This window comes from Eurytemora carolleeae, unplaced genomic scaffold (genome assembly GCF_000591075.1).
Source record: "Eurytemora carolleeae unplaced genomic scaffold, Eaff_2.0 scaffold937, whole genome shotgun sequence".
NCBI lineage: Eukaryota > Metazoa > Arthropoda > Copepoda > Calanoida > Temoridae > Eurytemora > Eurytemora carolleeae.
In genome coordinates, this window is record NW_019402130.1 from 87233 (window position 1) to 105092 (window position 17860).

General features: G+C 31.4%; 2 protein-coding genes across 3 annotated transcripts in view; both read left to right on the plus strand.

Moving 5' to 3' along the window:
* Nucleotides 1-1938: 1938 nt before the first annotated feature.
* The window catches only part of LOC111717947 (uncharacterized), a 22169-nt gene continuing 6247 nt past the window's right edge, over nt 1939-17860 (plus strand). The window contains exon 1 of the mRNA XM_023493417.1: nt 1939-1991. The gene's annotated coding sequence lies outside the window, so the exon portion shown is untranslated. The remainder of the gene's footprint in view (nt 1992-17860) is intronic.
* LOC111717946 (uncharacterized) lies at nt 9376-17174 on the plus strand. 2 transcript variants are annotated; one of them, XM_023493415.1, is made up of 5 exons: nt 9376-9420; nt 13533-13589; nt 15199-15264; nt 15871-15945; nt 17051-17174. In XM_023493415.1, exons 1-5 carry the CDS (start codon nt 9401-9403, stop codon nt 17160-17162), a joined length of 330 nt encoding a protein of 109 aa, XP_023349183.1. In that variant the 5' UTR covers nt 9376-9400; the 3' UTR covers nt 17163-17174. The 2 variants fall into 2 exon arrangements, with proteins under 2 accessions (XP_023349183.1, XP_023349184.1); XM_023493416.1 differs by lacking the exon at nt 17051-17174 and adding an exon at nt 16798-16837.

Genomic DNA, 17860 nt, shown 5'->3' on the forward strand with positions numbered 1-17860 from the left:
GCACGATTTTTTGTTCCTAATTATTAATTTTTTGTTCCTAAAAAATCTTGCCCCCCCCCCTCACTTAAATCCTGTATCCGTCCCTGGTTCCCGAGTTATGATCGGACAAACAAGCAGACAGACAGAGATTACAATTTTATATATATAAATAGAATGAGACTATTATGACAACCTAAAATAGTAAACTAAGTGATTTGACAAGAGAAGAAAGCTTAAAGTTGAGAATGTAAGAAAAAACACTCTGTATATTTCTGTCTCTTTTTTGTTGGAAACCCTGTACACAAAAAAACATTTAATCTAATAACAAAAAATGAAAAGAGGGGGAGGGCACCTCATTGCAGCCTGTAAGAGTCAGACGTAGATTTACTTGTATGATTTAATGTGTCCAAAGCTGAAAACTTTAGAATGGGAAATCCTTAATCCCGATCAGTTAATTAATCTGGAGATTAATAACAAGAGGAAAACAAGCATAATTCAATCTGGAGATTAAGGAAAAGAGTGGATCAAGCATTAATCTCAATATCCACCATTCAAAAGTTCCCAGTTCAAGTAATTGCGAGGTTTCGTGAATTTTCGTAATTAAACAATCATAGGAATTGAATCTTTGCAACATACTCTGATTTTCTAATCATTATACCTTTGCAGACCAAAATCTTAGACCTTAGATATTTCAAACTATGATTTCGGTTAGATCAAATAAATAAAGATTGAAATACCAAAATTTAAAACAGCCAGGTTTCAAAGATATAGGGATTAGAAAACATGAGTTTGTCGCAAAGACTTAATTTCTGTATGCGACTTCATTCAATCAATCAATCAAAAACATAGTTTGTTTCATATTATCTTTACTATTATTACTTAAAAAACCATTTGTATTTAAAAAAAATCAGTTTTCATGTAAATTTATTTTGACGTTAAATTTAAAAACCTATGATGTAGAAAATGTGTTAAAACCTTGGACTTATGAGTGCTTAATACAGAAGAAGTAGTTTAATCAGCTTCACCAAATTAGTTAAAATTATCTTATTCATTGACGAATTGAGTCTTTGCCCTATACTCAGGTTTTCTAATCCCTATATCTTTGTAACCGGATAGTGTTGACCTTCGAAATTTCAACCTTAGATTATTTGATCTAAGAGAATTTATAGCTTGAAATATCTAAGGTCCACAACATAGGTTGCAAAGATATAGAGATCAGAAAATCACAATNATATTTCTGCATTATTCTGGATATTTCTACATTGGAACTAGAGGTATTAAAGAGACTGTAAACTTAGGTTAGGAACTAGAGGTATTAAAGGGACTGTAAACTTAGGTCAGGAACTAGAGGTATTAAAGGGACTGTAAACGTAATTTTAACTGACCCTGTATTAGTAGAGTAACATGTCCGATTCACAACACTATCCTTAAAAGCATTGTCTAGTCAAGTATGAATTAGATACCATGTTTTTGTTTTTAAAACTGGTTATTTTCAATTGGGGGGTCTTTCCATAAATGACTTGTGCATTTCTTGCACTTTAGAAAAAATCGAGAAATTGTCCGAATTTAAGACTTCTCAAGCTAGAAAAACAAAGTTATCTTCCTCATTATTGATAAGATTAAATTGGGTACCGTTGTACATCGACCATATCCCTCATGTTAATGGAGGGTTACTTGAAATTACAATGACAGCCCATTTTGTAAGGGAATACAATTTTTGAACTGAATTAAAATAGAATTAAATTAAAAATTTAAAAAACTCGTTTTTAATCATCATACGAGGAATATTTGAGCCGCGACTTAAATTTAAGCCGCTGCTAAAATTCTTTAAATTCGGTCTCTCTGATCATAAAAATGATGGCCATTAGAAACAGTTGTCTCATGTTTTTTTTAAATGAGTCTTGTCGACTTGCGATAAAAAAAATATTTGATAATTTTTTATCATCAATATTTTTAGAAATTTTTACGACGAATCTGCTGCCAAAGCCAACAATTATATTGTGACACATAAGGTAAATATATAACTATAAACTAGCTGAAATCCCCGGCGTTGCCCGTGGTAAAAAACAAATTTCGAATCTGTGAACAAAATTTTTGATTTTTAAATAAAAATTGAATTCTAAAAGAAAACAATTTTTGCTCTCAAAAATACCAGAGATCTTATGAATTTTGTTTAAATTTCAATTTATGAAGGTAACAACGAAATTATTGAGTATAATTATGAAAGCGCTAAAATATTTGAAATGGCCGAACTATGGCAAATCTGTAATTATTGTTTTATGGAAAAATATTGCTAAAATCAAGTTACTTATGTTGAATGCCGTAGACTATTTCTAAAGTCGAAGATGACTCTAAAGATATCAATCAATTTATATTATCATTTATTCCTGTGTCCGAATTTAATGAATTCAAGCCGCGTCTCAAAACCCCAAGAAACCGGTTTTGATTAAGCGCCGGCTTAAATCTTGGAAAAAATTAATTCAATTTTATTTGGAACCAACTATATTTGAGCCGCGGCTCAAATTCTTTAAATTCGGCCTCAGGTTATATTTAGAACAACACTGTATAAGTTATTTTAGGGGCATTGTGGCGCCTGTTCATACCTTCAAGATCTTGGTGTTTATATGAGGTAGTTCTTATCTTATTCTTTATTAATTTTCTGATTTTTGCTTCTGTTTTGAAAGTTAAGTTGAAGGTTAATAAGAGGGGGTAGGGGGGTAAAAGTGCAATAAAAAATAGGAGTATTCTTTGTTCTTACATTGCTAGAGAAAACCCTAACTTAATATCGAACTAGATTTTCACGTCAAACTAAAGTATATAGTACATGGTGTCCCAATAAACATTGGAATTCAGTGACCCCTGTTTTAAGATTGAAATCATAAATGTTTTTTCCTTTTATTGAAGAGGTTTCATCCTATACCCCCTTTCATTTTTCCTTTACAGTCCCTTTAAAGAGAACAAAATTGTTTAGATTAAAAGCAAATTTTAAAAAATTATTTTGAAGTTTTTAAACCTCTCAGATATTTTCGGAACGTTTTAACCTAAGAGAATAGAATATATATTAGAGTGGAATTTAGTAGAAAAAAGTGTAAAACGGCCATTTTGTTGTAATATCATTTTCTCTTGGAAAACTGATAATTTTCATTTGTGGTCTCTATATAGTGACTTTCACATTTCTGCTACAGAAACTAAGGAGTAAATTGTCAGAGTTGAACATTTTGAAGCAAGAAAAAGGACGATATCTTCCACATTATTGATTAAGTAAAGGTTTAAAAGGGTACTTTTGTAAATCAGGGATGCCCCTCTGGCAAGGTCAATTAAAACTAAAACAACATGCCCTTTAGTATGTTTCGAAATTTGATTTTTTTTAAAACTTTCTTTAAAAATAAAATTTTTTTTATGACAAAAAATATTTTCCAAAATGATTTCAAAAATAGTTTTATTTCTTGTTTTGGCATTTTAAAGGGGAAACCATAAAATATGAGACAAATATTCCATGCTTCCTGTTGTATAATGTATATGGGTCTTTTTGTGGAGCCACCTAGAAGCCTCAAAATTAAAGTTTTCAAATGGACCAAAAAACTGTTAAATTAAATAGTTCTTTAGCTCGACAAGAAAAATTTTTTAAACAGGCAACAGATTTCCAATTAAAAGCCAATGATTTTAAGTAAAAAAAATTAACTATTTTATTTTTTTCAGACCTGCCTGTTAGGATTGATCACTCAGGAGCCTTTTAATAGGGTAAAAATATTAGTTTAATCAGGGTAAATTATTAAACAGGAGGCTTACCTGAGTGTTACCTGAGTGTTACCTGAGTGTTACCTGAGGGTTACTCACAAAGGATGAGACTTCAGAGACGATTGTACGGAATTTCTTTAGTATGTTTTTTTGCATTAAGGGTTTCTGGTAAGCCAAAACTGTCTTATTTCTGTGCTTAATCATTTAGTAAATCATCAAAATACTCAAATAAATGCAGAAACCAAAATCAAACTTCAAATCGTCATAATTTTAGAGCATTGGGTCGTCTTTACAGTCTGATCATTTTTATTACTAAACTAAATCAAAAATAATTTAAACTCGATCTCAAAATCGTCGCTTAATTCCCATATTTATTAGGGTACCCTGTACACTATTAGAATTGACAAAACTCCATTAACACAAGATGTATAGAATAGCGTTAAACCTATTTCTACTTGAGCCCCTTTTCTAACTAAGACAAGACACTCCCTTTAGGCGTAAAGCTAGGCACTGCATGAGTCCTCTGACATTCTGCCTAAATACCTTGTTTTACCTATACAGACTACATCTATATTTAGACCCATTTTCAATTTGAGTCTTTGAATTTCAACATATTAAAATAGTTTATATATTTCTTGATTGTAGGACAAATCTAACTGCAGAGACATGGCATATGCACTCTTAAGATTAGCAAGTATTATTTGTGCGCACTTGAGTATACTACAATCGTCATCATTTATATCAATACAATGAAGACAGCTTTCTTTTTCTATTTAGACTTTCTACCATTTTTTTTAAACAGCAGGACTCATAAACATGATAACAGAGAGACGCTGTCAATTAACAGCTTCTCTTAGTTTACTTGTAAACTTGTAATTAGTTGTAAAGCACTATTAATTAACAGACATCTTCATTGTATTGATATAAACGTCTACCATTGAATGTACTATGTAGCAAGATAGTCATGTATTTATTGATTGTAGGACTAATTTAACTGCAGAGACACGGCATTGTGCGCTCTTGAGCATAGCGAGTCCAGATCTGATGCGGGATTGTCTACTTGATTTAGGTAACAAACTGAAATAAAAAAGTAGTCCCCAACATTTTCATTAAATTTAGTTTCATATTTTTTATCGTGCAGTTTCACATGAGACTTGAGCTTACAAACTGTAACTTTAATCTTTTGGTTTACCTTCTAAAAAAACTGGCTTCAAATTACCATAATTTTTTGGTTAATAATTCATAGAAAACTAGAATAAGTGGAATAAAAGGAGTATAATGTTTTTTTCATTAAAAGCGTTGTAAAGAGTTTGTTATTCTGAAATATGCCATTTTAAAGTTATATCAATTGAAACGTTTACAAATTGCGAAACTTTAGCAATATTTCTTTTTAACAGATCGAAATCAGACAATTTTCTATCAGCATTATTCTAGATATTTCTGCATTATTCTGGATATTTCTGCATTATTCTGGATATTTCTGCATTATTCTGGATATTTCTGCATTATTCTGGATATTTCTGCAATATTCTGGATATTTCTGCAATATTCTGGATATTTCTGCAATATTCTGGATATTTCTGCAATATTCTGGATATTTCTGCATTATTCTGGATATTTCTGCAATATTCTGGATATTTCTGCAATATTCTGGATATTTCTGCATTATTCTGGATATTTCTGCATTATTCTGNCTGAGTGTTACCTGAGTGTTACCTGAGTGTTACCTGAGTGTTACCTGAGTGTTACCTGAGTGTTACCTGAGTGTTACCTGAGTGTTACCTGAGTGTTACCTGAGTGTTACCTGAGTGTTACCTGAGTGTTACCTGAGTGTTACCTGAGTGTTACCTGAGTGTTACCTGAGTGTTACCTGAGTGTTACCTGAGTGTTACCTGAGTGTTACCTGAGTGTTACCTGAGTGTTACCTGAGTGTTACCTGAGTGTTACCTGAGTGTTACCTGAGTGTTACCTGAGTGTTACCTGAGTGTTACCTGAGTGTTACCTGAGTGTTACCTGAGTGTTACCTGAGTGTTACCTGAGTGTTACCTGAGTGTTACCTGAGTGTTACCTGAGTGTTACCTGAGTGTTACCTGAGTGTTACCTGAGTGTTACCTGAGTGTTACCTGAGTGTTACCTGAGTGTTACCTGAGTGTTACCTGAGTGTTACCTGAGTGTTACCTGAGTGTTACCTGAGTGTTACCTGAGTGTTACCTGAGTGTTACCTGAGTGTTACCTGAGTGTTACCTGAGTGTTACCTGAGTGTTACCTGAGTGTTACCTGAGTGTTACCTGAGGGTTACTCACAAAGGATGAGACTTCAGAGACGATTATACTTCAGCTGTAAACTTTTTTTTTCTTTGACACACCTTTAGCAATAACAGAATATTTTTATGATGCCATATCAAATCATTAGATCGTTATATTTAAAGAGTTTAAGGTCGTTATTACAGTATCATCCTTTGTGGGTAACCCTGTATCTGAATTGAGAATTGTAGCATATACTACGCTAAAAATTGCATATGTCAGGCTAAAGTTTCCAAAAAATAGTTGGCCCAAAAATAAAAAGCATAATCTACTAATGTATTGAATTGGTACAGACAGAGCCTTAACCTTCCCAACATAACGGGCGTCTTGGGATTTTTCTTTAGTCCTATCTCTTCATCGTTTTTATAGTTTTTTTTTGCGAGAACTCTAAAAGTATTTGAGCTAGGAAGCTCAAATTATCTGGCTTTTCTAACTAACACAAGCCCATCACTTTAGGCTTAAAGATTGGCTTTTATACCTACTCTCTGAGTAATCAGACGTTTAAGTCGGAATGGGGTTAAGATGTCTGTATTACATAGTCTTTTATATAGTATGGATTGAAGGATATCGACTCTTAAGTACGTTTCTTCTCATCGCTATAATTGTCAACCACTGTGTGTGTCCTATCTATCCATCAGATAATAATCTAGAAACAAAAATATCGTTCTTTATATTGTTTTTTTTTTAATTTTTAAAATAATGAAATATTCTTGACAACATTCCTCCTCTGCAACTAAATGTATAGTTCATAATTCTGCCACAAGAGGTCATACTAATTCTATTAAACCTTTATGTTTTTCTAAATAAATAGTAATACTAAACCCCTGATAAATAAATGTTTGCTACAGTTTAAAGATTGCAAGGTTATTTGTTTCCCTTCTCTGAAAAAAATCAAGAATTTCATTTAAATCAACTTTTCTTCATAACTTACAATACTCTTTAAATTTATCGGGCTGATTTGAACTTTAAGGCATTGAGTGCATTGTGCCACATAGGATATTTATTTTATTTAACAACAGATGGTGCTTAATTCTAATTAATACAACCCCTTGGAATGATTTGTACAGAGTTCAGTGGCTATCTAACAGACAGTTTTTTTCTTTCAATGGCCCCTCTATGTCTCACTCTATGTGTAATACCTTGATGAAGAAGTCCCAGAAATCTAAGAATGAATATTTTTAATGTTGTCTTTAATTTGCATATTTAAATATCTGAAAATTCTTAAACTTCCAAAATCAGAATGATAGAAATAGCTTAACTGATTTTATCAGGGCATACCCTAGTTGAATTTTTGCAAGAATTATATTTTTGAGTTTTAATAATAAAACACTTTAATATCTTGCATCAAGTTCATTCTGTAAGTTTCAAGCATTGCATGGTTGCAATTATATTCTAGTTGAAGATCTGTGCGTGGTTTAATTCAGATTCATCCCAATTATAGTCATTGATCAATGGAGTAAAATCTGGAATTGTAATCAGAAATCTCCGAAATTCACCGTTACTCCGTGAGCAGTTACACAGAGGACTCAGTGGACACATACAAACTTAATATATAATAACAAACTTAATATATAAATAACAAACTTCCTTTTTTACACTGTAGTTATTATATTTTCTGACTCTATATAAAGAAATTTTAAATGTCGAAAAAATAATAAAAAATAAAAAAACAATTGACAGTGTTAAAATTAGTAAATTAAAGACTATTCAATCTTTAAACTGATCAATCTGACAATTAATATAATCTGTTATTTGATCAGTCTATTAACTAATCAATCCTCCGATTGATCAATCAGTCAGATAATCAATTTGTCAATTAATCAATCCTGCAATACTTGATCAATTCGTCTTTTGATCAATCAGTCAATGGAAATATTTGCCAATTAGTTAATCCTCAAATTGATCTACCAGTCAAATAGATCAGTTTGCAAATTAACTGATCAATTGATCAATTTGATAAAATACATTTAATCAATTTACGACAAATATAAAATCACAGATCACAAATCAATTCATATGAATAAGGCAATCAATCAATTAATCAAATCAATTAATTTATCAATTACCAATTTTGTATTGTAGGCTGATGGAACCCTGAATGAATGTATCCAATGAATGAATATAATATATATGAATATATTGTAGGCTGATGGAACCCTGAATGAATGTAATATATGAATATATTGTAGGCTGATGGAACCCTGAATGAATGTAATATATGAATATATTGTAGGCNATCAAGGCATTATTTTATTTAGGCGAACATCAGGCATTACCAGTGCGATTTGGAGACCACCGGGTGCCCTATACAATATAGAACATTGTTATTGGTACGGTCCTCTACGGAGCAGATATCAGGGATAGTTAGAATCCAATGTAGTTCAGTTTTTTAACACTAGATGTCTCTATTGTTGTTAAACTTTAAGAATAGTTCCTGCTTTTGGTGAATAATATTCAACAACCAAAAGTTCATGTGCTTTAAAGCAGGAAATTTCGAGCTAGCAATCAAAACTTAATTACTATGCTTTTCCTCCTAAATCATAAGCTGTGAGAAACATTTTCAAATCTAAATCGATTTGCCATCTTTATATTTCTATTCCACAACCTAGCTCATATAATGTATGTTATTGCCATTAAATGCGCAAATTTCATTCTTTTTGTATACAGGGTTACCCACCAGGATGAGATTTTAATTGTGGCCAAAAATAACTTAAATATGACGATTAGAAGGTCAAATAGGCTTCTTATTGTCTTTTCAATAACTTGGAAAATATATGATTAAATATTAAAGAAAAATGTGATCAACCGTTAATAGAAGAACAAAGCCATAACAAATTCTGTACAGTCGTTTCTGAAATCTCAATCTTTGTGGGTAACCCTGAATGTAACCTATACATTGTACATAACCACATCCTGTTCAGTACATATCCACATATTCCGTAAATATGTAATTATAAATTACCAGTCCATACTAGTTACCAGTGCTGAACCTGTTAATAAAAACATTGTTTATAATTAAATATTATTATTTGACTGAAATACATTTGTTTTACTTCTCTTCTTATCCATCTACATCTATCTATCTATATATCTATCTATCTATCTATCTATATATCTTTCTACCTTAGCATTTATCTATCTATCTATCTATCTAGCTATCTATCCATTTATGTATCATATATATGTATCTATCTATTTAGCCTTATTTCTATCTATGTATCCATATTTCTATCTATCTATATATCCATATTTCTATCTATCGATTTATCCATATTTCTATCTATCTATCTATCCATATTTCTATCTATCTATCATAAAGTCTCCGAAGTAAACGCGTTAAGGTCTCTATCCCTCTGCAGTGTTTCTACGCCTCCTGGAGAATGTACACACTCACGCCAAGGCAAACCATACAAGTTGGATAAAACAAATATATATTTGATATATATTTGTATAAATGTATATTTTCAACAGGAAATAATTAACGGCAACTCAAGTCAAGGATTATAAAAGTGAAAGAAAAAAAAGTGAGAATTAAAAAGTGTTTTTCCTTTGTCAGAAAACATTGGTAACTACTTATCACTCATTTTTTATTTAATAAATTTTGAATTTTCATTTCAAAAGATGAAAAATTGAATCATTATTATTATTATTATCGTTATTATACAATCCATATTGAGTCTAGGGTTAGTCAAAAAGGATGAGTCTTTTATGACATCATATAAAACTCCTCAAAATGGCCTTAAGGTTAAATTCGGTCTTTTGCCTTTTAAAGAAGAGAAAAAAGCTGAATTAATTCTGTACAGTCGTCTCTAAATTCTCATCCTTACATTAATAAATTTTGAGTAAAATAGCCATTAAAAAAGATAAAAGTAAATCACCAAATTCTCATGCACACATCTTATTTTTGACACTTTTTCCCGCGAGTAAACTTTTTTTTATAAAATGCGTTTTGTTTCAAATATCGTTTCTTATTATTTTTTTTAAAATTTCAATTTTTATTTTTAAAAAGCATTTTCATGTTGTTTTGATTAATTATTCTAAGAACTGACAGTAAATTCATACTTCGCAAAACTGGTTTTTTGCAGTTTAATCTTCAATAAAAACAGATGGTATTATACAGTTTGATAGTTATCATTTTATCCCGAAAAAAATACAATTTGGCAAGCATGATTTTTAAAAATTTGTATTATAAAAATTTCTTAGTATTTAGTTTGCACTTTTCGGCATTAAACCACTAAAAGTTTAAATAAACAAATTCAAGTTTAAAAACTATAATAAAAGTGAATTTACGAACTTAAAAATGCAAGTCATGTTAAGAAAACCAAATAGAAATAGAGAAGCAACTAAATCCTTTTTTTCAACCGAAATTTAAGAATAATTTGAACTAACAAAATTCATAGTTTGAAATATCTAAGGTCTACGGCATTGGGTTGCAAATATATAGGGTTATATTAGAGTTTTTTAGCAAAGACTCAATTACATAGGGGGGATATTGGTTACAGAAGGAAGCAGGGCATTAGTATTATATAAAGGGAGGGAGAGGGGTCAAGGAAAATATGCATATTTTGGAATGACTTCTATAAGATAAATAAAACTGAAAAGATGGCACATCAGGGGAGGGTTCAGCAGTATTGACAATGCCAAATGTCCCTTTGTCTTTTATGTCTATTCTTCCGGCCTTGCGCCCATACCCTTCAACCTCACTAGCTTTAATCAACATTGTATTTTTCCGAAAATTTGGAAATAAATCTTGATGAAAGGAAATATTTTGACAGCTTTTAATCTTGGGGAAAAAATCTAATTTTTTAAAGATCTCCCTACCCCCTCCTTGCTCTTTTTGTACTTCCTTAAGTCCAGTAAAATGCCCCGAAGTGAGGCGTTAAAGTTCAGCTTTTGGGTGCACCACATGGGTCAATACTAGAGACACCACTTCGGAGAGGGGGGGACTGCAGAAGTCCTCAATTAGTAATCACCGCCACCCAAACGTGTTTTGCGGCCTGTGCGCTCCTCAATTGGTAATCTCCACTACCTCAATTGGTAATCTCTGAACTGATGAAGTGCTCAAGACTCGATGAACCCTCATTTTAATTTACTCTGAAATGTAATCACCGTAAAATCTTGTTTTCTGAGATTTTAATTTAATGCAATTTTAACACAATTATTGGGGTTTCATGGCATCTGTATTGACATAAGCTAAATTTCAGATTGGTTTGTTCAACAAAAACTGAGAAACAAGGCAAAGTTTATTTTAGCCGAATTTTAGATGAGACATTTTTAGATATAGCTATATGATGATAAAAATGTACCCAGAATTCAAATGTACAACAAATAACTAGAAATAATTTGTAATAACTTATATATTGCCTAACTTTTGGTTTGCTTCATCAAATAGCTAGAAATAACCAGTAATAACTTATACATTGCTTAATTGGATCTAAGATACTAAAAGGTCGGGCTACCTGTTTACTAAAAATTATCCCATCCCACCCAAAGTAATATCTATCTTCATTTAAAAGATATTTTCAAAAAAAACCTTTACAGTGTTTAGATTTTAGTATTCGCCTACTCAAGTTCAACGTCTAAGACAAAACTAATTCCATGCATAGAAAGAACAAAAAATTGAGAAAAATAAGTCTCATCTCGCCCAATAGTGAAAATGAAGTATTAACTTCACTATTTTTAGTGCTTCAATGCTAGCTGAGGAGCACGCATGCCACAAAGGTTCAAAAATGTAATTTTATTTCTAGCGCTTTATGTGGCATATTTATAGATTTATTTTCGAAACTGAGGAGCAATTAAAAAAGCTTATAGAATATTGTACACCATAGGACCATTAACAGAGGTCAATATGGTCTTGTTTCTAAGAAATGAACAATTTAATGTTACCCATTTTTTGTCTGATTACCAATTGAGGTGGTGGAGACTTGAGATTACCAATTGAGGAGCGCGCATACTGCAAAACACGTTTGGTAATGGTGGCGGTGATTACAAATTGAGGACATCTGCACTCCCACCCTGCTTCGGAGGGAGGGCAAGATAACTGGTAGATTGAGGGTTGTGATGATAGGGGGTAGTGGGTTAAGGGGTAGGGCAAGCGGGAAGGGTAGGGTCGGGAGGTGGAGGGGTGGGGTGTGCATAACTGGTATTGCAACTGTTCATCTTGAACTTGAACTATTAAAATGACCCAATGTCCGATCCAGCACTCCTCCTTAACTGTACTTTAATACTTTACACTCACATTCTTTCATTTTCTTCCATAAAAGTCAATAATATAATAAAACACTGGCCGAATTTAAAGAATTTGAGCGGCGGTTTAAATTTAAGCCGCGGTTTAAATATGGTTGGTTCCACTTAAAAGTGTATCAAATATTTCAAGATTTAAGCCGGCGCTTAATTTAAACCGGGTTTTGGCAGATTTAAACCGCGGCTCAAATTCTTTAAATTCCATCTCAAGACATTCAAATATTTGTTCCCCCTTGCCGGCCAAACGGCTGGACCGAATGGGCTGACATTTTTTGTGGACACTCATGGAGTGACAAAGGCTAATAAAATTCTTCAATTTTTTTTCCACGGGCAACGCCGGTGTTGTTGTTAGTTCAAACCATTATAAAAGTTGACTGCAGAGTGCAGATGTCATTTTCACATTACTTGATGTTGATTTCTTTGAGAGTCTCCCGCTCGGATATTTAGATTTTCCTTTAATCCATTGCATTTAATATAAAATTCTAAATGGAAGAGAATTACAATTTTTCGTTTTATTTATTTTGTTCAATATAGATTAATCAAACAAAAAAAGCATTCATTCAGAATGTATCAAGCAGAATTTACATATAAAAATTAACCCAGAAAAGATCGTGTTCAGATCGTTTTTGCACGTTTTATTGTTTATAATAAAAGAAAACTTAAAAGTTGTATTAAATTTTTTTCTAAGAGCCATCCAAACCGATTAAAAACATTAAATTTTTAAACCATAAAACTACCAAAAGCCTCTTTAAGTAAAGATGAAATTAATTATATTATTAATTAATTAATTAATTATTATTAATTACATTACTTATAAGTTATAACAATCAGACGAAAATACATAATTCAATGATAGGTATATACAATAATTAGTCAGCATTGATAAAACATTTTTTTTTAAATTGACCCAGTACCCCTGTGCCCCCCTTGACTTGCACCCCCCTAGAGCCAGAAACAGGCTCAAATTTAGTAAACATTAAACTTACATATATATTCAGATTTTTTACTTTTCTTATCAATCGACAATGTAAAAATTCGTCCATTTTATGATTATTTCTCAAATTTTTTCTTGTACCTTAATCTTATTCACAATAATTTTTTTCACATTAACCGTCAGAGGGGTGCACAAAAAAAAGTGCACCACCCTAGGCTAAATCTCCACTACGCGCCTGCCACGACTTTTTATTGTTCAATAAATTCAATAAATTCAATAAATAAAGTTTTTATTAACTAAAATTAGTTTTTCTAACTTGTATTGTTGGTATTCAGTTTTCTTCTTCTGCCAATCTTTACAGCGGTCAGATCTCAATCCTGTGGACAGGACAGGTATAGTATAGTCATCTATATAATAAAGCTCTTCACATATATATATAAATATATATGTGTTATAGAGGTCGTGGAAATGGCCTCTAATGAAACAAGATATAACTTTGTCTATATTTATACTTCAAGAGGAAACATGAACAGTCTTCCATATTACACGAGTTGAATATATCCCTAGAACTGATGTTTGGTTTGGAAATTATCTGAGGCCAAAGTTGTGGAACGTCGTCTTCCACAATGTCAGCTATAGCCGGCCAAACGCCTGGACCGAATTTGCTGACATTTTTTTTAGGGAACCCATGAAAATCCCGTTGGGAACATAGGCTAATAAAAAAATCCAATTTTTTTTCAAGAGGGAAATTTTTTTAAAATATTTTTTTATTCCACGGGCAACCCCGGGTACTTCAGCTAGTATACACTATACATCCAGACAGGCAAAGTTTAATAAATTCTGAAGGCTTTGTCGGCTTTAAAGGGAGTTTTCGCGAAAAATGAAAGGGGGTATAGGCTTAATGCGATAAAAAAGCGCTTTTGATCGCTACTAATCTTACTTCTATCTGTTGCGTCTATAAGGAGAAAATTGTTAAAGACGTCTCATACCGAATGACTTAGCGCCCATACAAATTCAGACTATTGCAACATACTACTTAGACTGTAAGAAATCAATTTAATTTCAAACAGATCATTCAGATATTACAACCTCTAAAAAAATAAAATATTATAAAATATGAACTATACAAATGTTGCGAAAGATAATCGATGACTATAGGTTGTAATATCTGAATGATTTGTTTGAAATTAAATTGATTTTTTACGGTCTAAGTTATGTGTTGCAAGTTATTCGGTATTAGTAGTTTTTAACAATTTTCTCCTTATAGACGCAACAGATAGAAGTAAAATTAGTGGCGATCAAAAGCGCTTTTTTATCGCATTAAGCCTATACCCCCTTTCATTTTTCGCGAACACTCCCTTTAAAAAGGGCCTGAGCCTTTGGTCTTGCCTCACTAACTCGTCATTCGTTTTTTTCAGAACTAAAAAGATCATTTTCTGCTCTATTTTTAGAGAAATCAATTATATTTTTGCGTCAAAGCTTGCAAACTTTGTAGTACATAAGCATTATTAGTCAATACGCAATTGTGCTTTTTTGACAGCAAAAGAATGGGATGACAGCCAAATAAGCGATTTTTGTTGAATATATGAGATTGTTTGTTGAATATATGAGATTTTTTGTTGAATATATGAGATATTTTGTTGAATATATAAGAATTTTTGTTGAAAATATAAGATCTTTTGTTAAATATATGAGATTTTTTTTAGTATATTCGGTTTTTGTTGAATATTTGAGATTTTTTATTGAATATATTTGGTTTTTATTGAATATATGAGATTTTTGTTGAATATATTTGGTTTTTATTGAATATGTGAGTTTTTTTGTTGAATATATTTGGCTTTTATTGAATATATGAGATTTTTTGTTGAATATATTTGGTTTTTATTGAATATATGAGATTTTTTTGTTGAAAATGAGCATTTTTTTGTATTTCGTAATTTAGAGTGTTCGTTTTCAGAAGAAGCTTTTTTATACACTTATTAATTGGTAAAATATTTTCAGTAAAGTTTTGGGGAACTGGTTTCTAGAACACGGATCCCCTGACCTACTTCTTCCACCCTATCCACCGTAAGTAAAATCTAAAACATGGATCCCCCACCTACTTATTCCACCCTATCCACCGTAAGTAAAATCTAGAACATGGATCCCCTGACCCACTTATTCCACCCTATCCACCGTAAGTAAAATCTAGAACATGGATTCTTCCACCCTATCCACCGTAAGTAAAATCTAGAACATGGATCCCCTGACCTACTTCTTCCACCCTATCCACCGTAAATAAAATCTAGAACATGGATCCACTAAACTACTTCTTCCACCCTATCCACCGTAAGTAAAATCTAGAACATGGATCCCCTGAACTACTTCTTCCACCCCATCCACCATAAGTAAAATGAGATCAGGACGCTTGATCGTGATCTTGTGTTAGATCAGCTATAGCTATCTCAGAATTATTTTGTTATTCTTGTTTTCAGGGGCGCGCATAATACTATTTTTTAATCTGATTCTGAACTTTTGAACTTCGGCCAGTCGTTAAACTTGGATTGGGTCAAGGGAACTGAAAGACAAAATATTCAGCAGATTTAACGTTTATTTGCACGAAGCAGAAACACATGAACAGAAAAGCCAAGCATATATTTTCCAATAAAACAGTTAAAATTAATATTTATTTAGGTTGATTGGGCCTTTACTTCATGATCCATATAGAAACAGTCGTCGGCTGAAACCCCCTCCAACTCCAAATCCAAGGTATTATTTTATAGAATACTAGCTTAGGAACCATAGAGAATAAAATATATATATTAGAGGGGAATTTAAAGAATCTCTCGGTATGAATTTTTTCAGTCCCTTTCAGCCTGAAAGGGAGTTCAAAGTGTACAAATAATGTAAATGTTCACTAATTATATGCAGTAGAGTACATTAATACAGTATGTTCCCTAGACTTCTCATTTCAATTTCGAATTTTATAAAGCTGTTAAATATAAACTTTATAAAATGAATTAAATGAATAAAAAACATCATTTGATTTATAGTTATAACGGAAAATCATCGTTTGTAAAGTGAAAGGCATAGAGTCTATGTGAAATGATCATTGGTCAATTATGAAACCATGGCCTATTTCAAAATTTGGGTTTCTTTTAGCATAATTTTAGATTTTCTTTAAAATGATGTTCCAGGCCCCAAAAGGTTATATAGCGTAAATATGTGAAGTACACCTGCAGTATGGAAACAGTACAAAAAAATGGCCGTTTTACACTTTTTTCTAGTAAATTCCCCTCATATATATTTTCTATTCTCTTTGTTAGGAACTCAGCGCTGCCAAGGTTTCACATAGTTACCTCAGCCGTCTTACACCATCTTTAACTTTATCAAGCTTTTCAGTTATTTGCGTAAACTTCAGAAGTTCTCAGTAAGGTAACAGTAGGTGCACTATTTGCGTAATTTTCAGAAGTTTTTAACTCTAAAAAGTTTATTTTTAGTGAGGCAACAACTAGTAGATCCACCATTTGCGTCAATTTCAAAAGTTTTCAGTGAGGTAACAGTAGGTGCACTATTTGCGTAAATTTCAGAAGTATTCAAATCTAAAAAGCCTATTTTCAGAGAGGTTTGTGGAATGCAATGGTAACAGTATAGGTGCACTATTTGCGTCAATTTCAAAAGTTTTCTGTGAGGCAACAGTAGGTGCACTATTTGCGTCAATTTCAGAAGTTTATAACTATAAAAAGTCTATTTTTAGTGAGGTTACAGTAGATGCACTATTTGTGTCAATTTCAGAAGTTTTCAGTGAGATAACAGTAAGTCCACTATTAGCGTCAATTTCAGAAGTATTCAAATCTAAAAAGTCTATTTTCAGAGAGGTTTGTGGAATGCAATGGTCTTCAGAGAAGAACCACGAGGGGAAACACAAATATAGACTTAGGTTAGGGACTAGAGGTATTAGAGGGAATATAGAACGGAGGGAATAATAGAAAAATATAAATGTTACGTCCTAAGATTTCTTTCAAAGTTTCTAATTTCTTCCTTTAAAGGGAGTGTCTTCTTTTTTCTTGTACTCTAAAATTTGATTTGAAATATTTGTTATTTAATGTATATGTCCGATTTTCTCGGACACAGCAGTTTTTGATAAATATTTTAGATATTTATTAATCTTCAACGTTTTTGATAAATATTTTAGAAATTCATAAATCTTCAACAGTTTTTAATAAATATTTTAGAAATTCATAAATCTTCAACAGTTTTTAATAAATATTTTAGAAATTCATAAATCTTCAACAGTTTTTATTAAATATTTTAGAAATTAATAAATCTTCAATAGTTTTTAATAAATATTTTAGAAATTCATAAATCTTCAACAGTTTTTAATAAATATTTTAGAAATTCATTAATCTTCAACAATTTTTAATAAATATTTTAGAAATTCATAAATCTTCAACAGTTTTTAATAAGTATTTTAGAAATTCAAAAATATTCAACAGTTTTTAATAAATACTTTGAGAAATTCACTAATCTTCAACAGTTTTTAATAAATATTTTAGAAATTCATAAATCTTCAACAGTTTTTAATAAATATTTTAGAAATTTATAAATCTTCAACAGTTTTTAATAAATATTTTAGAAATTCATTAATCTTCAACAGTTTTTAATAAATATTTTAGAAATTCAT